Below are 25,296 nucleotides of genomic sequence, written 5' to 3' on the forward strand. Positions count from 1 at the left end.
CTGCCATCCTGTATGCAGTAGTCTGATGTAGCAGTGGGAGCTCAGAGAGAACAGGTAAAGACTTAACAAGCTGGACTCTGTCGAGGACGTAGGTGAGAGGCGGATGTTGGCCAAGCTGACATCAGTCATGGACAACCTCTTTCAACCACTGCATCAGATTATAAAGGACATAAGTATCCCCTTCAACATTAGACTGCAGCAGGTCCTTCATCCCAATTGTTATCAGGCTATACAGCACCAACTAACCAGTTAACAATAACTCACGCCTTAGACTTAGGCTTTGCTTTTTGTATGCACAAATAATCTGCTTTTTTTTTTTTTTGCACTGCCTGATCTTGCAAAAATGCCACCTTACTGTCCATATTTTATCATCTTAGCCATTACATTATTACAATCTAAATTCACATTCAACACTGTACATACAGAATGCCCTTATATTTCCATTTTCCTCTATATATTTTTTTTCAGAGTGCTGTTATTTTTATATATTTTGTATATTCTTTAAAATTTGGTTTCTTGTATATATTCTTGCCCAATTCCGCTCTACTGTGACAAGGAATTTTCCCATACGTGAGATGAATAAACTTATGTCTTAAGAGATACATTTTTTTTTTTAAATCTAAATGATTATTAATCATTAATTGTCATTAAGACACCAGTCTTAATGAAAATAATTCTTGATTCGCGAACATCATACACTAAAAATATTTAAGACCAGACTACATAATCAGCTTCAGTGGCCGATTTTACGATGTCAAAATTTTAAATTGCCAATAAATAAAACCAATAATATCGAGTGACCCTGTCTCTGGGGGTCCTCAAGCTGTGGGGTCTCCTTTGCCCAGTGTTTGACACGTCCTTCCATCTATTATTTAAACATGCGTGTGAAGTAAACAGACTAAATTATCTTTGGGTATACATATAAACTACATACATAACATGACCGAACTGAATCCTTATGCGTAAACCCTGTAATGTTTTGCTGGATACTGGCAGGGAAATGTAAATTGTCCGCCCACTCCCTCGGAGCGCACATCCTCCTGTCAGACGGACGCAGCCACGGACGGAGTCGGGAGAGAAGCTGCTACTACTGCGTTCAGAAAATGGCCGACAGATTTTCTAGGTTCAACGAAGAGCGTGATTTCCAGGTAACGCATGTTCGACGGCCGGCTTTTTGCAAAGCTTTTAATGCGTCTCGACAATTCGCTACACGTGTGCAGGTTTGAATGTCACACACACAGTCCAGACATGTTAGAAACGGGACCGTACATTTCGGTTCGATGTCGCGTTGCTAGCAGTCCAAGCGAGCTAAGCTAAGGCTAGTGCACTGCGTCTCTTTTCATTCTCCCCTTCCGCTATATTTGTCTGCTCACGCGGGGTTATCAGTTTCAATATCAAGCAGCCACTACTGCATAAACCATGATAAAATGTCACAACAAAATGGGGCACTGGATTCCAGTTAGCTCACTAGTGACCTTGGATATATATACTGGTTATTTGTCGACATATGCTAGCAGCTAGCAGGTAGCTAGCTCGTACGCGCATTAGGCAGTTGAAGCGTTAATAGCTAGAAATGGCTGTTTCATTTTGACATCTGAAATACAACCACAGCAGATGGTTAATACGCACACAGCAAACCCGTCAGCTGTCTGACGTGACTTCACAGTGTCTCCCGTGTTAACTTGAAAGCGAGCACGGTACAAGTTTGTTTTGTATATTATGCTTTAGTCATGTCCTTAGTCTGATTCCTTCGCTAACAGTTAATCGAGCTAGGAGGTGTTTTTTTCTAAGTCTGTGCATGCGGCACCATTTAATTGTTGTCTTTGTTTTTGTAACCCTGACTTATTTACTTAACATGGATTGGTTCCATAATTGTGCCTTTCACTGGAAACGATGCAGACCAAACACCGAAATAGTAATAAGGCTGTATTTTTTTTTTTTTTTTTGTTTTCGTTTTGTTTCAGTGGGAGGTCACTCATAAGTGATATTAATAAATCCGCCCCCAGTACCCATGAATGGCGCTTCTTTTGTGTTTTCATTCTTTCTTTCTTTTTTTAAATTGTTATTTTACGCTGCATATGTTACACTATTGAGTCAGAGAGCTGTTGTGTTTTCCTTGTTTATCTATCTGTGATCTAAGGCCGCACCCCGTAAAAGCTAAACACAACATTATCTACTGGACTACAACATCATCTCTTTTAGCATTTTTTTACATCAACAGAAACATTTACTTAAATCAAGGGCATTTTCGTTTGAAGCCCTCAGAAGACATTATGTTCTTCTTGCGTCATCCAGCTCCATTTTAAGTCGCCTAACAGGTTTTTTAATTATTGGGACTTCCCACTTTTGACATAGACCTAGTTGTTCGTGCTTTGCCTTTTAATATTTGCTACAAGCAAAGCACTTGAAACAACTGTTGTAACGCATGTTTGTAATTGAAATTTGGTGGCTGCCTCAGAGATACTTATGCAGGTTGCATCATTGTATTTAGAGCATTTTGTCTAGCATGATTTAATACTTCATATTAATTACAGTGCATTTCTTTGCAGCAGTTTCATTAAACAAGCCTTCCCCACTTTGGCCATTACATGAGGATTGCGTAGACATCACTGTTAACATGGCAACATATGTGGTTAAAAATAAATGTGTTCCAGTTTAAATAAATATTGCTTCGATCTGTTTGACCTTGTTTTTCCCCCCCGATGATTTGTGAAAGAAGAAGAGCGCTTCAGAAGTGGCAGAATTATTCAGACTGAGTTTGATTAAATGTTTAAATCAGTACATTGAATGCTAATCCATAGGGAAAGGGCCGTCTTGACATAGATGTACTTTATCGATCCCACAAGGGAAACTGGTTTGTACTTTAGGCTACTAACCTTTGCTAAAAATATGGTCTATGACAGTGAAGCCTGTAGTTCCCTGGCTTGGTTTCAGTCTGTTTGGTTTGTCAAATATTGGGCATTTTCGTATTCTTCTGTCTGCTCGAGAAATGTTGTGACAAAATAGTCAAGTTGCCGGACATGCAATTAAATGCATTACAACTTTAAGCATGTGTATAAGAAATAGTTTGTGAAATTGCTTGTTTTTTCCCCTGCACCGGCTGTCAGGCTCGGTTTTCTGCTACTTCGTCAGGCGGGTGAATTGCTGTGTGGTCTGAATGAGTCTGTTGAGGATTGCTCCAGCTCAGCACACTGGAGCTCTGTGTGTGAGATCTGCTGTGAAGGCATTCATATGCTCAGTATTCAGAAAGTTCCTCTCCTCTCGGACTCTGTGGATTAAAGCCTGCAGCCAAGCAACACAGTGCGGCAAACACCCACAGATGGGCAACCTAATATCTTAATCACAATCACAATGTTCTCTGTTCGCTTTATTGCTTTGTAGTGCTTTTGGCGCCTAAACATGCGACTAAAGTACGAGCCAATTAGTGAAGACCTGCAGAAATGACAATTTGTTGAGATCATTTATATGCAGAACTGATACGGTGTTTGTTTATTAAAGACAGGGCGATAAGGAAGCAAGCCACAGTGAAACCAAGGGTGTGGGTAGGGGCGGTGCTGACAGAACGTTAAGTGGTCTGAGTATAAAATGAGGGGGAAGAGCAGGGAGACATTGATTTGTTCATAAATAAATCCTTTGCTCTTCCCCAGCATCGCCCCTTCTCATAATCCCTGGCTTCACTCATGCTGATGCAGGGTCCTGTTTCGTCTGAATTAATGCCTGCCAGTGTGTTATCAAATCACCTCATTACGGTGGGCTGATATGAACAAAGTTGCTTATCTCTGCACAGCCAGATTCCCCAGAGAATGTGGTGGTTCAGCCATGTTAGCATTGTCTTTTTACATAAATGATTTCTTCACAGTTCCAATCAATATTTTCAGTAATCTTCCAACGCAAGAAGCCTCGCTGATATAAAAGCAAAGCAAACATCATGCTATGCATGTTTACTACATTACCTACACACGACAAGGGGAAATAAAATCTGAGTGCTTATATTTTGCTGTCCACTACGTATTGCCAGTAGCTGCAAGTGACTTGTAAATAATTTAACACCATAGAATATTTTCGGAATCTTCCAGTCTTCAGCTTGGTAAAGGTCAGAAGAAAACAGACTCACAAACATGACCTTGGTCTCTCCTCTGCTGCGACAGAGAGGAAGCCATCTGTCACCGAGCAGAAACTGTTCTATAAACTCACCCTGTTGGTTGAGATCATAAGCCCATCACTCACTCTATGTCACCCAGGGTACAGACCTAAATAGAAATGCTTAATTTATACAATCAAATTCAGATTTGGACAATGAATATCTTCAGGAAGTCTTCACCGTCTGTTGTGTAATCGATTTATTAAGAAAGTGTATATTCTGTCAAGTGAATATTCAGTCTGGACTGTGAATGTACTAAAGTATTTAAACCCTCATTTTAAAATAATTTGAAAATGGGCCAAGTTTTGAATTAAGGATGTGGAACCATAAGAATAATACAGTCATAGATGTGATCATAGCATGTGGCTCCTGTGTTTACCATTTTTGTGCACACAGCTTGGTATTAGTACTGCGTTTAATGGAGTTATATATCTTTAATAAACAGTATATTTGTTTTTAACAATAAAAATTATTGTAAGCAATGTATGGTTTACGTACCAGTTCAGAATGAAACAAAGGTGTACTGTATATCATGATTACTGACACCAGGATATAGCATGATAACACACTTGTACTTTGCTGATACTCGAGCCAACTGAAGCTCAAGGCTGAATCCATGAGAAGCTCCACTGTACTGTTATTCAGATAGAGGCATTGCGTCTCTTTTCACAGTGCCGTCTCACCCATGGCATGACACTAAACACGGCCATTTTCATGTTTTAAAATGCATATTGTGTGTTCGTGTGTGTGTTCAAAAATGTTTCAATTTGTGTCCGGCAGGGTGGGAATCACTTTGACCAGTATGAAGAGGGCCAGTTGGAGCTGGAGCAGGCGTCCCTGGACAAGCCCATCGAATCGGTAAGGCTGCATCTATCATCCCACACCATTGGACCAGCTGTGAGAGTGGATATGATTGGTCCAGGGAGGAATAAGAACCACACCTTTTTACTCCATTCATACTGTCTGTGTAGATGCATCCAGTGTTTTCTGGAGTTTGCCATCTAACCTTTAGAACCACTTGTCTCATGTCCATTAATACCCTTTAAGTCCCTCCCACTTCCCATGTCCTCTGCCTACTCCATTTCCTGTGTGACAGTTAAAATGATTACGTATATGCTAGATCTGCCTGTTTTACGTAGAGTTTACAGATGAACGTTAGATATTTGTACCAGTGTTACATTAGTCATTGTTAGCATTATAAGAGATGACTCAAAAAACATGGAGTGGATGAAGCACTGTCACTAATGGCTGTTATCTAAACGCGGTGACTGTTAATCAATTTGAAACCCTTTCAGACGGGGGCAGCGGGGAGGTCTATACTTGCTATATACTAGGTAACGACCAGATATTGTTCTGGTACTGAATGCAGCTTTTTTATGTGAGTTGCTGGGAAGATTTGTACAGTTTTACTGCTTGGTTAAAATATATATTTTGGCTGCCATAGATGAATCAAACAGTTCGAAGGCACTTTTTATACCAGATTTAACGATGATTTAAAACAGCCACATGAAGAGTTGACAGTTGTATATCTTGATTGTTTCGCAGTGGCTTCAGTTGATCTCTTTATGAAAAGTAGGCAGTGCTTATTCCACCCCATTTAGCAAAGGAGAGCTCACATTAGATGGTGTGAATGGCCATATTTGTGTGTGAGTGTGTGTGTCTATGTAGCTTTAGAATTTGTCTGTTAGTGTATAGTGTTTGTGTCTATAGGACAGTTATCTTATTGTACACAACTTGGGGTGTTCGACATTTCTCTCCTGCAGCGAATTGGCCCCTATTAGCTAAGCAGCAATGACCCGGTTTGTATTTGCACGCTCTGCTTTCTTACTCCTATCTTTAGGGTCCTTGTAACGCTTCTCTGACTGTCTTTCTCTCTTTCTCTCTCTGTTTCACTACTGTCACACTTTACATCTATTCTCTCTCTACCTCTGTTCCTGTCTCGCTCACTCCCTACTACACAGTGATTCGGTGTACAGTACCCTCTGTCATTCTGTGCTGGCATGGTGCTTGTGCAACTGGGACTGCATTTTTCGCTGAAGAGGCACATCGATAATAGCGCAGGCAGCTCTCTTTTTTTCTGTCTTTCCCACTCTCTCCATCCCCCCTTCTGTCTCTGAAGCACTGCGGTGAGCAGGCCCAAAACTCCTCTTACCTCCACATTGTCAGGTCACCTTTCCTCAACAATACGAGTGTGCATTGCAAATAGGGTAAGACAAACAGCAGGAGAGAGCACAATAATAAAATATGTCTTTCCATAATCATATGTCAGGGCATCATGAACATATGGATATTTTCATAAATTTGACTAATTACATTTTTTCCTGGAGCACATTAGATTACAATACGCATAACACAAAAAAAATAAGTTGTTCTATCCCACCTGTGCCTGGTTGTTAGTTTTTAAGCATTTGAACCATAAAACCCTCAAACATATTAATATTTTATTTTTTTTTATTATTAATACAAATATGTATTTTTAGCCTGAGAATTTGCTTTCTATAAGAATCCATTCAATGAAGAACATAAAAAAGTTTCAGGGGTGTTTTACTTTCTCACGGACGCTCAGAAACATCCCACCGTGTGAGTGGTGGAGAGGGAAAAACGTAAAGGAAAGAGGCGGCCTGCTCACCTGAGTGTCACCTGAGTGGCTATCTATTGCTCCTGCGCTATTATTTGTGGAGGGGTGTTGAGGGCCGCGCTGCAGCATCACACAGTTCCTCACCCACCTTTAGCAAAATGGCTTCAGCAAAGCTGCTGGCAACTGTCATGTAAATTCCCAGTAATAATACCAAACACAAGACTTTTCATCCATCAGCATTTAAAAAGCATAGTCCTGAAAAATTGAGCGACATTGTACCAGCATATCTCCTCACTAGAGGGGGAGAAAAATAAAAAAAATGATCCACACTTGCTAATTCTCAGGATAATCTTCCATGTAATAAACAACACTAAACTAAATAGAAATGTGAAAAATGACATTAAATGTTACAACTGTTAAGTCTGCAAGTCTTGCCTCCTTCAAACCTCAAAGGTGTTAAGATTTGTACAGTTGTCTACTAGTGTTACATGCCTGAACTATTTGTGAATGCTTCAGCCCTGCTTCTCAGAGCCTCTCCCCTGCCACTTATTGTGTGTGATCTATAGGCAGCTAGAGGTCTGTGGTACTTTATTGGGATCTTTTCTCTTTTCCTGTCTTTCCCCTTTGGTCTTTGCTATTTCTCTCTAACACTGTTTTTGCATTGCATGTGTTAACTTGGTAGCATTCAGTACTATTTCTTCTCAACAACCTGTTTTAATCACTACTACAGTTTTTCTCCCAGACTCATTTTTTCCCAGTCCCTCAAACCTCCCATCTTCCTCTCTCCCCTTACCTGACCCAGTGCCAGAGCGATATGCAGCGGGCAGCCTCAGAGCCACAGACACCACACATACACACCTTGAATCGAACAAACACGTGTGGACAGGTATCTTTAATACTGCTACTGAGGCCCGACACGATTCTCTAGGGCATCAGCTGGTATTGAAGTATTTCAAGCCTTGGATTATAGCCATTATCTGACAGCTCATTCACCTTAAGTGTTAGTCATCTGTCTTCTACGGGGTTGTAAGAAGAACACGAGCACAAGGTTCAACTCAAATCATTTAACATCCTGGCTCATGTTTTTCACACCACAGTCTCTACATTCAGTAGCGATTTTAATCTAGTTTTGTTTAAGTTAACCATGGAACAAGAGTAAAGATTAAAAGATTAACCAGTGGAGGAAAAAAAAACATTCTTACCTTCTCATTTAACTACACTTTGCTAAATTTCCAGTCCTTGATTTGGGGCTTCAGAGTCACGAGGTAAGTATATCTTTATAAATTATTGTATTTAAAATCGTAATCAGACGTTACTCCATTCTGTGATTTTCCTCATCACTTACTTAATTAAATCTTTAAAACTTTCGTGTTGAATCCGACGCTGCATTTGCTTCTGTGTATTGTGGGGAAAAAAAAAAAAAGGGCCTGGTGTTTAAGTCATTTGCCTCTTGGCTTGCACCTTGCCAGTTGTTTCCATGTAGTCACACCTGCTGGCTGAGACTGACACAGAAAGTAGAGAGCACCAAACACCAAGGAAGTTGCTAAAATAATAGCAGACCGTATGGAGACAATATGGAGAATCTCTGATCTGTTGTCCGGGAAAAATAGTTGTATCTAGGGATGAATTTATCTGTCCCACTTTACATGCTCAGTAATCTAAGTCCGAGGAACCTTTCATGCCCACACATGGACATTCAAACATAAACACACATTGTCATACCGACCAAATGGCGAGAGTACACAGACCTAAACAATAGACTAAATACTGTGAGTTCTCTAGGTGGGGTCCCCTGCATATCACTTCCCTGACCCATATCTTTTGCATTGTGCAAATGGCAGCACATTGCACCTTAAAGAACACTCCCCTCTTGTAGATCTCTTGTTTGGATAACATTTTCTATTTTTTCTTTCTCTTGTATTAACAGTCAGTTGGTGGATTTATTGAAATGCCTACCTTTTCTGTTTGTATACAGTATCATGTTTGTTAAAGAGCAGAGAGAGATTTGTATTTTTTAAAAACTAGAAGAAGCTAGCAGAATTGCAGTTGAAAGCGTTTGGCCGGTTTCTTACGTTGTGTCACGTGTGACTGTTTTTTTGACAGCCCAGTATTTTAAAGCCAGGTTCGTATGGAAATGCCTTCACTCCACTTGCACTGCTGTTGGACTCGCCGTCGTTGCTTTCATCCGTCTGTCTATTCTTTTGGTGCACTCATCTGTTGTTCGCACTCAGTCGCCGCCTCATCTCCGCCCTCTGACTTCTGCCGAATCCGTTTCGAACTAATCTTTGTTAGTGTAAGCAACTGTTGCCACATTCAACCAGCCCTTCCTGTTTTCACTGTCCGGTAAATCTCTTAAATTAAAAAAATGTTGGGAGATTTGGAAAAAGAAACATGTTTAATTCAAAGCAGGGCTTATGCTCTCAGAGCTTTTAGAGGTTTATATATTCGCCGTGTAGACCTTCACCTGACTTTGCTGAGTGTGATTAAAAACAAATAAATAAATCAGCTGACAGGATTTATGTAGAGGCTGAGCAGAAATATTTTGGAGCTAGTTTTGGGTACCTTTCATTTAGCCCTTCCTTCCTCATCAATTGGTGAAGCCGTTAAATTGATAAATCCTTACTTGAAGAGTACCGTCGCAGCATGACGCTGCAGTGAAAGACAGAAGCGGGCTGGATATCGGTGGCGGGAGTAGCATTCACTGCAGCAAATTCTGCAGCATTTCCCTGCACAATGAAGTCATACAGATCTATTCAGCCTCTAATTCTGTCCACCTCGTGATATATCCACAAACTGCCAGCCACCAACAAGACATACACAATGATGCGCAGGACCTGCTAACATAGCCATCAGTGTCCTAATTCACGAGTTGATTCAGGCAGACTGTCTCCGGCGGTCAGAAAGGATCCGACAATCCCAGATAGTAGGCAAATCTCAAACGTGCATGATATGAGTGGAACAGAAACGAGAAGTGAAGAACGTAACCACTCTTGAGCCTTGTAGGGAAATGTCAGCCAGATAATCTGGATATTCTTATCATGGTGGAAGTGAAATGCCGTTCGTTGCGTTTACAGCCACCATATAGAGTAAAGGAAGGCAACAGTTCGCTCTGAAATACCAAGTATGATTTAAAAAAACAAAAAAACATCCAAACGTGTGCCATTTGCAACCTTGTGGGCGGAGATGCAGTGTGTGTGCTGTGTGTGCGAGACTGCCACTCCCCCCTCACATGCACTAACCCATACAAGCCCAGCTTCCCCCCCCCACCACCTTAGAAACTCACCCTCACCATGGCTCAGCCTGCTCCATTCTGCCCCTTTCGTCCCGACCTCTCTTGTCAAAGAGAACTAATCGAGCCCCGTTGAGCCATCACCTTCCTCTCCGTGCCTGATCCACCCGAGACTAACGCAGTTGGAGTTCTGTTAACCGACCTCCCCCACCCCCCCCCAGCCCGCCCCACCCTTCTGTATGTGTACCATTCACAGTGCGCTACTAACACCGACGATCCTTTTTGTTAAAACTCTTTAACAAAAAGCTGCATGCTGATTTTTCTGTTTTTGTTCCAACCCCTCCACTTTCTGTTTGTGAAAGTTGATGTCAAACTCTTTGTGATTATAAATATCCTTTTTGTTTGGTTTGTATGTTTTTTTTTGGTAGAATGCAGCACTCTGGTGAATGTAGACAAGCTTGGAATAGTTATAATCACAACAGAAAAAAACACTGCTTATTAAGAAATCTCATTGTTCCCTGTTTATTTGTGCTTGAGGATGTACTGTAGTGTGTAGTGGTGGGACGGCCTTGCATTTCACCTAATGTTTTTTTTTTATTTTGTTTTCTTGCTGACCCATACTAGTGATATAATGGTCTCCGACGTGCACCTTCGGCCCCACGGTGTCCTAGGAATTCCTGTTGTGTATGTTCTTGCGCTCCTCTTGCCTCTTTGATTCATTATCAATTGCCTGACTTTGCCTATGTTGTTGTCCACCTAGTATTTGTCAATGATATCATTAGTATTAAAAGAAAAGCAGAGAAACGATGCTTTAAAACAGATAGCCTTGTGGCTACTTGAAAAAAGTTTGCACATTTATACAAACTAATCATAAAGGCCATCTAGTTTGTAAAGTATGTTTTCTACTTTCGAAATACCAATGATATCTTTGAGAATGTCTAAGTCGAATCACGCTAAAAGCATAAATTGCCGTCTAATAATAAACTAATCTGAAGTGTGAACAAGGTTTTGACAGGACAATTGACAATAGACAAGAGATGCCTGAGGTGTCCAAAGACACGCACGGGGGTATTTTTAGTGTATCAGATGGGGCTATATGCACACGTGTCCCTCTCTTCACCTGCACACCCACATATCCCCTCACACGTGCATATCCTGTCCACCCTGGGCCTTGTAATGGTAATCCAAGGCCCACTAGCTCCACTTTCTGTCTCTTCCTCTCGCCATATATTTTTGTGACAGCTGCATATGTTTCATGGTGCTCCCCTTGTCATGGTTTCGGAATCACAGCAAGCTTGGAGTTTCTGGTCTTCGTTTTTGTTAATGCTAGATTTCCATACCTGTTCTGTGCCACTTTTCTTTGTGTACTAAGATCTTGCTTTTGTAGTGGTTCATATATGTATGCGTGTGTGATACATATATTGCCCTCTCCTTCCTCCTCTTCCTCTTAACATCTCAGGTAGTGAATGTGACTTGATGTGTTATCTTTACCTTCCAAAAAATAGAAATGCTCATGCCCAATTTCTTCGCCTGAAAAGGTTTTTAAACTGCACTCCTACTGCAGAGGATAGCTCGTAGTTTCCAGGCTACATATAGCCTCATGTATTCAGCATAGTAGAAATCCTCCCCTTCCTCTCAGTCTCCCACCCTTTACCCCCCAACTGCCCTTATCACTCCTTGTGCTGGAAGACACTGATTGTTACACGCTGTAGGTGATGACGATAATGACGATGGTGATGGTGGTGGTGGTTGTGCTGATGATGATAGTGTGATTTGAGTGTTTCATTTTATTTAGTTTGTTTGTTTTTTTCACCAATGCCCACAGGGTAAAGCCCCTCTTATTATTGGAATATTTTTGGTTTTTTTCTCCTCTGTTCTCTCTGCTAGGATAACATCGGACACCGGCTGCTTCAGAAACATGGCTGGAAGTTGGGACAAGGCCTCGGCAAAACCATGCAGGGTAAGGATACACTCCTCTGTGCACCTACGTTCAGCGTGTGCTGGTGGTACTGATACACTACCTTCTGTCATTTTCTTTCCCCTCTCTTTTGCATTTTTGGTTTTTGGTTTGTTTTTGTTTTACTAGAAAGTTTTTCTTTTCTCTCTGAATTGTTCCTTTTTTGTCTGTTAGTGGGTAAAATGGATTATTATTTAAATAAATGCCATTCCAGGGATAATTGTCGCTCTAATGCTCCTGTTCTTTCAAACTTGAAGAGGAAAGAAAAGGTTCTTGAAGCCTTATAAAGGATTATGAATGAGGGAGGGGGGGGTGGAACATGGAAGGGAAGTGTGCATTTGTCACATGATGCATTCAGTTTGCAGCAGTTCATATGAAAGTTGACTCTCCCAGCCAGAAAGACGTTGTCCTGAACCCCGGTTAATTCTCACAACCTTTCAGACGGGCTCTATGTCTGGGAGCTGAATGTTTTTTTTTTTTCTTTTCTTGTCTTTTCTTTTGAGGCAGTGGTGCACATAATGAAGAGCATATGGCTGACTTTGCAAACACCCACCAGCAAACATCCAATATGGATGCATCTTTGCTGTAAAACAAGCTTGTCTTGGATATGATGAAATAGTTCAGATTGTGTGCGGTTAAACTTATTTTAGCTTTACTTTGTAAAAATACACCCCTGTCATTTGGGTTAGAGCTGGTCCATTGATATCGTCAGACACTGAGTCGTCCAGTGATTATAGCTAAATTGAGCTTTGAAATTATTAGTGCTGCAATGCACCAATTAAAGGTGCTAATAATGTTATGATTGTTTGTTGTGTATTAAAAGTAGCTACTACTGGTGTAGCTCCGTAAATGTAAAATCTCGTTAGAACTTATGGGATTTTGCCTCAATCATTGTTTCTTTGCACTTTCTACCCACATCTTCTCTTTTAGTTAAGCTCGAGGATTGTTGTGTATTATGAGTGTACAGATGAAAGCCTCTGAAACGCTGCAAGTTAAAAGCTTCGGACTAAAAAGCTGCACTAAAGAGTCTTACTTTCTCAGGGCCATTCTCTGTAATTGAATGGCCCACAGATATTGACTTGCTGTAAGAGGTAGAAGACTGAACACAACTGAGTGTGGGTTGGCCTTGGCTGACGTTAGCAGCTCATTAGCTCTCCTTCTACGCTTATAGGCTCCTGTTTGATTGGCTCAGAGGCAGTGGTGCAGAGCCCTGCCGTTTTTCCACCGAGCTCATTCACGTCTCTTCTTTGGATTCCCTTTCAGTTTCATTATCGCTATCTTTCGGACATTTTTTCGGACCTTTTGTCATAGCCTCACCCACCTCTCAACCCAAAGTGGATGATGTAAAACGTTTTCCATGAATGATGTCATCACTGACAGGACAATCACTCGTTGCAGTCGGTTAAGAATGAAGCTTGTTTTTTCTAGATATTTTCTAATATTTAGCCTTCTCTGCCTCCTCTGTCATTTCCTTTTCTGTCTTCTGGATCCGTACCGTTTTAGTCATTTCTGGCCTAATCATCTCTTTTTGTTGCTTAATTGCAACTCTTGCTCAAGTGCGTTGCTCTCCTTGTAAACCCAGCAGTAACATCTGTTCTCAATATCGGCACGTTAATGAGAAACACCACTCCGGCACATACCCGAACGATAGACATGTTACAGCACATAGCCCAAGTAGGCCGGGTTAGACAGACTAAAGTAACTGAGTGGCTTACATTTGCACTGATAATTGAATTATCTGGTGATAATTGTGTTCAGACTAGTGCTGCTTAAGTGGGTTTTATCTCTGTTACTGTTGACTACCAGGTTTCACCTTAGTGTCCTTAGTTTACCAGACCTAAAATGATGTTATCAGATTTATTTGTGTCAGACTAGGAACATTTGTTATAAGCAGCCATCAGTTTTAATCACTGTGATCTTTGCCCTCTCGACATTGCTCTGTGTACGATCTGGTGTCCTTCCTGACAGACTCGGACGTAACGTGTGGTTTTTGATCTGTGTCGCTGCCGCCATGGCACCTCTCTTCTCTGTACATATATGGCCTTGGGTCCCTGTGCTGTCTCTAAGGTATTCTCAGCCCGACCATGGCCAGGGACCAGAGTAGACCAGGATGTTTCTATATTCTGGGCAGAGTGACAAGTGTGTGGAGGATAACAACACGGCAGACATTTCCCTAGCTTAGCATTCATTATCCATCATTGTTTATTTCCATCTGGCCTTGAACAGCTGACTAGCGGGCTACTCGATGTGATAAGGATGTGTGCTTTATGTGGAGGAGAGTCGCAGGGGCTGACTGTGCTCTTGTTTCTGCCGCTGGCACCTTTTTGCGTGGTTACGTAAGCATCCCGCTTTGTGGGCAGATGAGACTGCGGCAAATTGTGTCCAGTTGTTGTGTAGGAATTAATGGCCCCGGTGTCGGAGCTCACTGTCTCGGTTTACATTTGCAAAAACACTCAGTAGGCTCAAAACTCAACCGCGCCGTCTCATTGAAGTCTGCTGAATAATCATTATGATCTTCCTCTCCTTTCCTGTCCTCCTTGCCAGTTGAGACAGTTGTTGAAATTTGAAGTAAAAGCAATGTGTCCCCTTTTTTGAGTTTTTCACTGTATTGACTTTGTTCTTATTCTTCTTTTGTCCCTTTTGCCCCTTTTTTAGGTAAGGTTTGTTGGATCCCTTCTGTATGTCAGTATGTGTGTGCGTGTGGGTGTGTTTTCTTTCTCCCACTCTGCAGTTGACCTCAGTGTAACACCCCCTTTACTGTATATCATAGGCTAATGGCCTCTGTCAGCTTCCTCCTCTTCGCTTCATAATCACTAAACATTTATATCAATCTGCTTAAGAGTAACGTGCTTCGATTTGAACAAAGAACAAAGATCCATTCGAAATCAAGACAGATTCAGGAAGCCATGATTCCATCACATCCCTAAGAATCATCATCACTATGTATTTCAGATTATTTTTTTTTTCCTCTTTGAGTTTCCGTGGCTGCTGTCGGGTAATCTGATTGGCTGTAACCACGGCTCAGACTTTGAATGGCTTGCAGAGTAGACAAGTTTTTCTCCCTTTTGCTTGTTTGCCTGTTTCTACCTCCAAACCTGTGAAACTCGTTTGTATGTGTGTGTGTGTGTGTGTGTGGTCATTACGTGGGACTGAGATGTGTGTGTGTCTGCTACTGACCGGGCCATAGAGTCAACTTACAGGGAAAACCTCTCCACCCTTCTACACCCCAAGTGTCTCTGTCCCCATGGTTACAGGCTCCCATCCTCCACCCGTTTCTTTGCCGTCCTGCACAGCATGTTTGTCCCAGAGGTGCACTCCTGCCTGCATCAAACTCTCACTCACCTGGGGCTTTAAGCAGTGTTGGAGGTAGCGCACTGAACCACTACATTCACGAGATGGAGTGAAATTTAGTTCTACACATCGTGGACGGTCCACATACTTAATTGTACTGCAGTAAAAATTGCTTTTCCATATCAAGGCAGAACCCACTCCGAACACTGCTCAAAGCCTTGCTGGCTCTTCCCTCAGGTACATTTTCTGTGTGTCATGTGTTCACTTGTTCCAGGGTTAAGCACATCCCAAAACGAGCTTGCTGGCTGTAGGCTAGCGAGGAAATGAAAGAATCTCTGGGAGATTTGCTAACTGGGCTGACAAGCGTCTGCAAGGCAAAAAGCTCAGAGGTGGAAAATGGTGGTCATCCCTCGAGGCCCCGATCATCTCGGACTAGACATTTGACCAGATGTCCAAAAAAAAAAATACTTTCGATTCACAAATTTTGTGAGACGACAGGCTCCCTCTTTTCCTGTCACGTGTTGGTCTTGATGCACCATCATAGTTGGCGGTTTTCAATCATTCCGTTACCGCGTACAGCTCCTTCAAAAGTATGTGGGATCTCAAATATTTGTCAGCTTGCCCTAACATTAAAAAGATCACTGGGTTTACTAATATTGGAGGACGTTATTGCACTTCAGCTGCTTTTCCACTACAGGAACTTACTGCACGTAACCAGGAGCTCCGTGTAAATTAGACCTTCTCAGAAGTCACGCTTCCTCTTATGTACTTTCCTGTTTTCTGTGAGAAGGATCAGTTAAGTGAAATGGTTGTTACTCCTATGTTGTGTTGGTTGTAGTTCCCGTTTGGAGAATGAAAGGTGCCCCCTCCCCCTCTCCCCACCTTCCTGTCCCAGGTGGACGGTAGAAGCAAAAGCAGAACCTGTGAAAACGGTTACGAGCTCAGTTACCGGCTGAAAGTTCCTGTGGTGGAAAAGGCCCACGTGTAAGGGGATGGTTGTGTGATTCCTTGGGATGTACTCTGGTTGAGAAAGCAAGATGACCAGGCTCGGGCCTTGGGGACTCGGACAAGTGGTTGGGAGAAAGTGGTGAGAGGAAATCCCTGTAAGCAACTAGCCCTGAATGAAGGGATGAGGGGGGTGGGGGGGTGGCACACGGAAGCCCCTCTGGTAATTAACCCCCCCTAAACCCCACAACCACACTCCCAACCCCACCCTCCCTTCTCTATGTGCCTCAATCTTCCTGCTTAACCAATTGGTGTTTCTTTTTTACAGCGATTTGATCCTGCCCATGTTGTGCTGATGGTAAACTTAGTGGTAAATGTTATTTTATCCCCCAATTGAATTGTTTTTTTGTTTGTTTTGATTTCTCCCATTTTTTTTTGTTTTCCTCTCATCAGAGCACCAATGCTACATAGGCTTTCAATTCTCTCCGTATTAGTCCTCATTCTGCTGCTTGTATATTACCATGCATTATGTATTACTCTTAGAACATTGTCATTTTGTTTGTTTTCAGTTTTTTTAAAACCTTGTGATTCACACCCTGTGATTTAGATGCACATTGTTTTTGTCTGGTCCCTTTCTTTTCCACTGGAATGGGTAATGTGGAAGTATTGTCACTGTGTTTCGAGATTGGTGATAGTTTGGGATGATTGTAATTGTGCATTAATCTTTAATTCCGGGCCCGGCTTGTGACTCCATTGAAACAGACCACTGCAGTGGCTGGCTAACACGTCTATAAGTAGCCCTTTCGATATTGACGTCACACAATCAGTCCTTTCCTCTCACTGTCTCAGCTGAATAAGACCTACACATTGAGTCACAGTTAGGCATTCGGTTCAAACCAGCTGACGGACACTGCAGTGGGACTGAGAGTCCAGGTGGGCCTTTATATGTCACAATGCCCATACATCTATGATCTCAGAATGAATATGTCATTGGGCTGTGATGACTAAATTACTCAAACAAATACACCTTACATCTTACTTACCTTCCTCTGTCCAGGAAGGAATGAGAACGTGCCTGGAAACAGCTGCACGTGTCAGAGTAAATTGGTGTTAAAAACAAAGGCTGGAACCTTGATTTGTCACTTTAGTGTTTACTTGTTGATTGACAGTTAAGCTTTTTATAACAGAAAATTCTTAATTTTCTGTTTGAAAAAAAAAACAACACAAAATAGGACTTGGATTGATAAGAGAAGTGAACCACCTGACCTACTTGATGCAGTAATTTTACATTTCCAAGCCCAGTGCTTTTCCATATGCCCAATGGTATACATAGAAACTTGATTTTCATAAAGGAAAAACGAATTTGAAAACGTGGGAGGGGAAAAAAACTGAAACCAAACTGAATTGATAATCACTATCAGTAAGATGGATTATTGTATCTGGCTGGCATCAGGAGCAGCAGACTAGTCCAAATTCTTTTTATGCCTTTTGTTTTGAGATTCCCCTGTCTATCTATCTGTCTGTCTGTCCTCCCCCTCCTTCTCCTCCTACTCATACTCATGTTTTACCAGGTAAGTATCCCCATCCCTTGCACTGTCACCATGGCGATACCTGGCCTGTGACGTCACTCTGCTGTAGTTCAGTGCTTGTGTCCTTTTTTTTTTTTTTTAATTTACTCTTTCTCTCTGCTTTGTTTGGCTGATTATGAGTGGATTAAGCAACTCTGTGTCAATCTCCAAAGTAGTTTTGATTTTTATATATTTTGTATCTTTAATGTTTCATTCTGTTTTTGGTTGTCTTTGGTTTGTTTATTTTTCTACAGTTAATTTCCTTCTGATCTAGCTCTTTTCACAGCTTACGTAACATAGCTTAAGTAGACGGAGAAAAATAATCTTCCAGCTCTGGTCATGATGGGGAAGGGGGCCTGAGACAAGGGAACGTATTTTGACTTCAGGACAGGGACAGGGGCTTGCAAGGGTCAGGCAGCCTACAGACCGTTCAGCAAGAGATGATGCAATGGGCCTCGGATAATATTAGGAGGCTTTGTTCTTCTCGTGGAGGATGTTGCAGTGGTGCTCAGCGAGCAGCGGTAGCAGCTGCGCAGTCCTGTTGCAGCTCCCTTCACACACACACACACACACACACACACTGTAGTCCCCTCGAGCTGTAGTGTCCTTGATAAACTTGGCATTCTGGTTTAACAGGACTGCAGCAACGAGCGGGTGGAGGAGGGGTAGCGGGAGGCACTAGACTGAAACAATATGAAAACACACTGGCTTAAAGCTGACAGCGTACTTTGCCTTTTTCCAGTAAGACATATTGTCGAACAACCCTCATGCCCTTGTCTTCATTTAATCCACCAGAAATGCAATAGTTGCAGCAAATCTGACTCATTCAAAAATGCAAACCAGCAGCCGGATCAAACGTAACGGAAAAGGCCAAAGTGATCTGTAGTTGGTGGCTGCAGTAAGCTGTGAGAATAGCTGGAGTTTGGTTCACTGTAGCTTTCTGGTCTCTTTGCACTTCAAGGCAAAAATTCTCTAACCCCAGCACCCTATGCTCTAAAAGCAGGCTGTCTCCGAGTTGGTCCCACGTCCTAGATCCAAAAACTCACCCAGTCCTCTCTCTGGTCTTTTTCCCCTCAGGACGCACTGACCCTGTGCCCATCATCCTTAAATATGATGTCATGGGGATGGGACGGATGGAGATGGAGGTAGGATTCTTATGTTGTCCCCTGTGTTGTATTGTTGTTTTTTTTGTACACAGTGTATAAATTTAAGTCGAAGCAAATGGAAATGTGCAAACCTCACCCATCTCCTCATCATATGAGGGACAGAAAGGGAGGAAATAGAGAACACAGTACAATCCACAGTAAATACGCTATGAATGCTCTGCTTGCATCATTAGCATTTTTGGAATTTCATTACCTGTCTTTAGTTATGTTTGACCTTGAAGTTTTGTATGAATGTCATTCATATGCCTTAAGAATGTTTGCACATATTTGTGTGTCCTTTCCGTCCGCTGTGATTTTATATGGAGAACACAAAAGCAACACTAACTAACCAGTCGTACTTCTTGTAGTGTGCTCTCCATAGCAGGCTAGGTGTAGCCATAGCATAACAGCTTTGTCTACACGCTGTAATATTATCACGGACTACGGGAGTGTTTTATTTTCACAAGTGGTGTAACTGCTGTCGTGTTTGTCCTTTTAGCTGGACTATGCAGAGGATGCCACAGAGAAGAGGAGAGTGCTCGAAGTGGAGAAAGAGGATACAGAAGAACTGCGGCAAAAATACAAGGTGAGGTCCCTCTGCTTTTTTCTAACTGTGATGATTATGGCAGGTTTCTGGACTTCCTGAGGACGTTCTGTCATTACCTCTTGATTTTCCCACCGAACACAGGACCAGGTGGAAAAGGAGAAAGCCATTGCAAAGGCTCTGGAAGACTTGAGAGCCAACTTCTACTGTGAGCTTTGCGACAAACAGTACACCAAACACCAGGAGTTTGACAACCACATCAACTCTTACGACCACGCTCACAAGCAGGTACTGCAGATCATGCTGCATTGTGCTTTTAATGCAGAGTCGTTGTAATGAGGGAAATGATTAGACTCGGATACTGACGTGCAGCGTTTCTCTCCTGTGTTTGTGCAATGCAGAGACTCAAAGAGCTGAAGCAGAGAGAGTTTGCTCGTAATGTGTCGTCCCGCTCCCGGAAAGGTGGAAAGAAGCAAGAAAAGATGCTGCGGCGATTGCACGAGCTGGCTGAGCAGAGGAAACAACAAGACCGGTGAGAATTCATTCCTGGAGCGCCCTCTGGTGGCTGGAGTCCACGTATTTCTGATCACGACTCATTGATAACTGTTGTTGTTTTTTATTGGCCTTTGAAGTGTGAGACCAAACAAATACCACATATTACAACATTTCTGTTTTCATACTCAAAATATGTTTTAATATAATAAATTCATAAAAACCACAAAAATTACCCTGTTAAAGGTTTTTACCACATAAAACAAATATTGTGCTTTTGTGTTTCAGAACCCCCGGAAGCGGACCCATGTTCAAAACAACCACAGTAGCTGTGGATGGAGAGAAATCGGAAGACGGTGACAGTGTGACGCCTGAGAATCCTGTTCTGATAGACAGCGTTTTGGAAGGATCAGTGGCTGAAAAAACTGGTCAGGCATCACCAAAGCCCAGCCCGACTATAAGCTTCTCTCTAGGGAAGACCACCACCACCACCTCCTCCTCCCCAACTCCCTGCGGGGCGTCCAAAGTCAGCGTATCCTTCTCTTTTGCCAAGAAAGCCCCGGTAAAGCTGGAGACGGCAGCTGCCGTGTTCGCTGATCACGGTGAGGAGGCTATGGAGGATGAGGAGAGCCAGGACGGAGAAGGGTCCGGAGGACAAGAGGAGACAGGTGGCTGTGGCACAGACAGCCCGAAGGCAGTGTCTGTAGGAGCGGATGTAGGAGAGGTAGGTGGCGCAGCGGGGACGGAAGAGACGCAGCAGCCCGATGACGGAGCCTCCCTCGCCTCTACTCTGAACAAACTGAAGATGATGATGAGAAAAGACGAAGGATATGCCGGACAGGAGCCTCAGTATTACCACTACGTACCACCAGCCCACTGTCGGGTGAAGCCTCACTTCCAGTTCCTGCTGTTCATGAAGGCTTCTGAACAGAGTCAGAGCAAAGACGAGGAAGATGAGGAGGATGCGCAAGAGGAGAAAAGGGAAGAAAAAAAGCCTGATGAAGGTTCTGAACAGATGGAGTCCAATGTTGCAGAGGATAAGGCTGAAAAAGAACCAGATCATGTCACTGTAGCTGCTGACCCAGAGCCAAATCCTCCATCACCTAAAGTGAAGACAGAAGAGGAAGCTGCTTCATGTGCAGTTGACCCAGATTCCACTGTACCCACTTCACCCACTAAAAAACCAGAGAGCACACAGGACACTGTGGATTCAGACACTGGTCCTAAAATACCCACTGGGCCCTTCTTCCCAGTCCTGAGCAAAGATGAGAGCACTACCCTGCAGTGGCCCTCTGAGCTCCTTGAATTTACAAAAGCTCAGCCTTCTCTGTCTTACAGCTGTAATCCCCTCTACTTTGACTTCAAGCTGTCCCGTAACAAAGGAGTTCGCGGTGGGAAAGCTGCAAAGTCCCCTAAGCCTGGGGAAGAGTCTGATGACAAGGGACAAGAAGTAGCTACTTCAACAGCTGATATCGAGACAGACTCTAAACCTGGAACTAGCACTGATAAAGATAATCAAGTGACAAAGGCAGAAGCTGGCCAGACAGAAGGCGATGAGCTCAAACCCACAGCTGGCAGTAGTAGTGCAAAGAAAAAAAAGAAAAAGAAGAAACACAAGAAGTCTTCAAAGCACTCAAAACGCAAAGGAAAAGATAAAGGAGCGGCAGAAGATGCAGCAGGAGAGGCTGAGGCTGCACAAGAAAAGCCCAAAAAGAAGAAAAAACACAAACGGAAGAAGAGTAAAAATAAGGCACCTGATCAGGAAGAAGCAGCAGGGGACGAAAAGGATAAAGCTAAACCAAAGTCAGATGACAAAGCCTCGCCTGCTCAGCCGACGTCTGGCGGGGCGAACGCGGGAACTGAACCGGGGAAAAGGAAACGCGCTGCGAAGGAAGTGCCTTCCAAGTCTGGAGCAGAAGAAGGAGGGACTGGAAAAAGTAGCGACAAGGTCGGCTCCTCAGAAGAGCACAGCAGCACCAAGAGGCAAAAGACCGACTCCAGCGCATCTCAAAGTGCCTCTTGCTCCACCTCGGCCCAAAAGAGCCCCGGTCCCGGTCGACCTCCCAGCAGCGAGAGCGAAGAGGAGGGGGGCTCCAACACCCAGCGCTCACGTCATCACAGGTCAAGCCCGCGGGAACAGCGCCGCCACCACAGCGAGGAATCCGGCCGTTCCTGCAGCCGCTCATCGAGGCGGGGGGAAAGGCGGGGCAGCAGTCGCCGGCACCACCGCGGCCAGGCCTCCCGGAGTCGTTCGTACTCCAGCAGCTCCGAGCGCTCCTCGGCGGGCAGCAGCGCCTACAGCCACCGCAGCCGCAGCTACTCGGACAGCTACAGCGACTACAGCACAGAAGGCCGCAGGCGAAGGCGCTCCAAGCGCTCGTCGGATTCGGAGTACGAGCGGAGGGGCAGCCGAGGACGTAGACGTTCCAGGAGGCACAAGTACTCCTCCTCCTCTTCGGAGGACTCCCGGTCACGTTCACGCAGCTACAGCCGCAGGAAGAGGCACCGGAGGCACAACCGCAGCAGCTCCAGAAGCTCCAGCAGCTGGAGCCGCAGCACGAGCGCGAGGTCCTGGAGGCGGAGCTACAGTCGGAGCCACAGCTCCGGCAGCCGCTCGTCCAGTTCGAACAAAGCCTCCCCTCACAGAAGGGTCCCCAGGGGCCGAGGGGACAGCGACACGCATCGCAGAGACTTCAACCGCTCTCGCATCTACCGGTCTCAGTCTCCGCGTTCGTCTTCATCACGAGGCCTTAACCGCAACACGCATTCATCCAGTTCACTGACTCTGAGGCAAGGGGGGTCTCGAGATGCGGGGGAACAGAAAAACACCCTCACCGCCCGCCAGCTGCTGGAAAAGGTTCAGTCTAAAAAAAGCTCTGATGATTCTACCACAGGAACAAAATCTGGCATTAAGATTAAAGACCCGCCACAGGGCTATTTTGGTCCGAAGTTACCCCCGACTCTGGGAAACAAAGCCATGCTGCCTCTTTTTGGTAAACTGCAGGCGGGGAAGAAACCGGTGATTCCCTTAACCAGACCCGACGTGGGTGAGAAATCGGGAGCGGGGAAGAGCTCTGACGCTGAGGCAGAGGTTATCCTGGTAGAGCCCATCAGGGAGTTTCCTCCTCCGCCGCCGCCTCCGGCACCACCCGCCCAGAAAGTGGAGGAGGCCCCACAGAGCACAGTGACGCCGGAAGAGACGCAGCTCCCTGCCACAGAAGACCAGGCGCACCAGGAACCCCGGCCACTGTTTGAACAGGAGCCTTCCATGATGATGCCCCAGTACCAAGGAGAAGCTGGACTGGACCCGTCCCAGAACCCCATGATGGAGTCGCTCTTGCCTGAAATGCAGCAACAGACCCAAATGCACGCCTACCCCGCCTACCCGCCCCCTAACCTGGAGGAGGACGGCATGGAGGCGGAAGACGACGGATTGGCACCGCTGGAGAGTCAGCCCATTACGTTCACACCCGAGGAGATGGAGAAATACAGCAAGCTGCAACAGGCTGCACAGCAGCACATTCAGCAGCAGCTCTTGGCCAAGCAGGTGAAGACGTTTCCCTCGGCGGCCGCCGCCGCAGCCGCAGCCGCCGCGGCCGCCAACTTGGCCCCGGCCCCCCCTCCGCCAGCCCTGCAGCAGATCCACATCCAGCAGCCGGCTGTGTCGGTAGCTTCCGGCACGTCGATCACAACGGTGCAACACGCCATCCTACAGCACCACGCAGCCACCGCTGCGGCAATGGGGATCCACCCAGCGCACCCTCACCACCCACACCACGCACACGCCCAGTTGGCCCAGGTACACCACATTCCCCAGCACCACCTCACCCCCATTTCCCTGTCTCCCTTGGGCCACTCACTCGGGCATTCTCTGGGACACTCACTGGGACACGCCGGGCTGATTCCCGCCCACCCGACAGCCTTCCTCTCCGGTCAGCCCATACATATTATTCCCGCGTCCGCACTTCACCACACCCCGCTGGCTCTCCACCACGTCCCGCACACGGCCCTCTACCCCACGCTCTTCACACCCCGGCCTTCTCAGGCTGCCGCAGCGGCAGCTCTCCAGCTCCACCCGCTCCTACACCCAATCTTCTCAGGGCAGGACCTCCAGCACCCACCCAACCACGGCTCTTGAGTAAAGATGGTGAAGTGAAGTGGAGCGTTCACATCACCCAACCACTGGAAGAAAAAGACTTAACACGAACCGTTTCGTTTTAGGGTTTTAAGATTAAGTCTTTTCGTCAATATGCAGGCAGTGAGTCGGAGTGCTCGCTGGTGCCAGCAGTTTTACAGGCCCACACGGTGCAGAAAGTAGTAGCCACAAAGTGGTGCAGCCTGTGTTGGGCTCGAAATTGACACTAACATTTTTTTTTTTCTGGTTCATGTGAGAGGTTTGTTTCGCGTTTTCCTTAAACTATCAAGACGGGGCTTAGATTGAAAGATGCTTCCTGTTGACATTGGCTTATATTTCAAACCGGGGTGTATTAACGGCCCTAAAACTGAGAATCCACTGGAGTGTTTTTTTTTTGTTTTCCCACATAAAAAAAAAAAAAAAAATACGGTCACATTTTTTAATTTTCTTATTCATTTTGGCAGCCAAAGAGACACGAACAGAATCATGTGAGGAAAAGGATGAAGAAGTGGTTTTGTTCTAGACGAGAACCGCTTCAACTTTGTAATCTAACTTTTACTATTAATTACTGCTACTCTGTTTATGTTTCTCATAAGACTACTTGCTCTCTTGACTTCTTGGTCTCAAAAATAATTTGTAATGCAGTAACCTGTACATATATCAGTGTGTAATGTGAAGAATCCCATCAGTAGTGACCATGTGAAGCTACGGTGTCTGAGCCGATATGACGGTCGCATCAAGAAGCCCTCTCTATTCGAGGAGAAGTGTGATGTAGGGGTTCAGACATCCCAAATACTCTGAGGCAAAGCTCATGTTCCCTGTGGTGAAGGGTACATCTGAAAGAATTGCACTGAAATCTGTACATCAAGATGGTGCTTTTGCATCATATAACAATAAGATTGTAGTATACTGCAATAATTGTATTTTTCTGTTTTTAAATTATTTTCCAAAATGCTCTTCAGGAGAAGGGTTTTGTCTGGCTTTTGTGTAATTTTGTAAATAAAACAGCTGTAGATTAACCTATTAACATTCTAGAGGGTTGAGAAAACTATTGGAAATAGCAGAAGGACAAGTTGGATGGAAGATGGACGTGTATTTTGTCGAGGGTGTTTCTACATCATCCTGGCTGAGTCGGGCTGGGATGGAGAACTACAGTGATCTGTCAAAAAGTAGCAACTCTGTATTTTTTAAAAACTTAACTGTTTCTGCAAATAAAATCTTGAGTTCACACGTCTGTTTCCATAATATGTGAAGTTTACCAAACATGTAAA

General features: G+C 44.3%; 1 protein-coding gene across 8 annotated transcripts; it reads left to right on the top strand.

The window, feature by feature from the left end:
* The first annotated feature begins 988 nt into the window (after positions 1-988).
* On the top strand, positions 989-25,255 carry gpatch8 (G patch domain containing 8). 8 transcript variants are annotated; one of them, XM_047571575.1, is made up of 11 exons: positions 989-1,148; positions 4,922-4,999; positions 5,905-5,940; positions 8,823-8,841; positions 11,836-11,908; positions 16,470-16,511; positions 18,787-18,854; positions 19,354-19,440; positions 19,543-19,686; positions 19,800-19,930; positions 20,179-25,255. In XM_047571575.1, the coding sequence occupies exons 7-11, from the start codon at positions 18,828-18,830 to the stop codon at positions 24,026-24,028; spliced, it is 4,239 nt and encodes a 1,412-aa protein (XP_047427531.1). In that variant the 5' UTR covers positions 989-1,148; positions 4,922-4,999; positions 5,905-5,940; positions 8,823-8,841; positions 11,836-11,908; positions 16,470-16,511; positions 18,787-18,827; the 3' UTR covers positions 24,029-25,255. The 8 variants fall into 8 exon arrangements, with proteins under 8 accessions (XP_047427531.1, XP_047427526.1, XP_047427532.1 ...); XM_047571570.1 differs by lacking the exon at positions 16,470-16,511; XM_047571576.1 differs by lacking the exon at positions 8,823-8,841.
* The last annotated feature ends 41 nt before the right edge of the window (positions 25,256-25,296 follow it).

Source organism: Mugil cephalus, chromosome 20 (genome assembly GCF_022458985.1).
Source record: "Mugil cephalus isolate CIBA_MC_2020 chromosome 20, CIBA_Mcephalus_1.1, whole genome shotgun sequence".
Taxonomy (NCBI): Eukaryota; Metazoa; Chordata; class Actinopteri; order Mugiliformes; family Mugilidae; genus Mugil; species Mugil cephalus.

Bases quoted from the DNA above. Each gene is read 5' to 3' on its own strand.
- gpatch8 (XM_047571569.1), top strand. From the start codon at position 1,104: ATGGCCGACAGATTTTCTAGGTTCAACGAAGAGCGTGATTTCCAG. The intron at 19,441-19,542 runs GTGAGGTCCCTC...CACCGAACACAG, and splicing joins AACTGCGGCAAAAATACAAG to GACCAGGTGGAAAAGGAGAA. The intron at 19,931-20,178 runs GTGAGAATTCAT...TTTGTGTTTCAG, and splicing joins CAGAGGAAACAACAAGACCG to AACCCCCGGAAGCGGACCCA.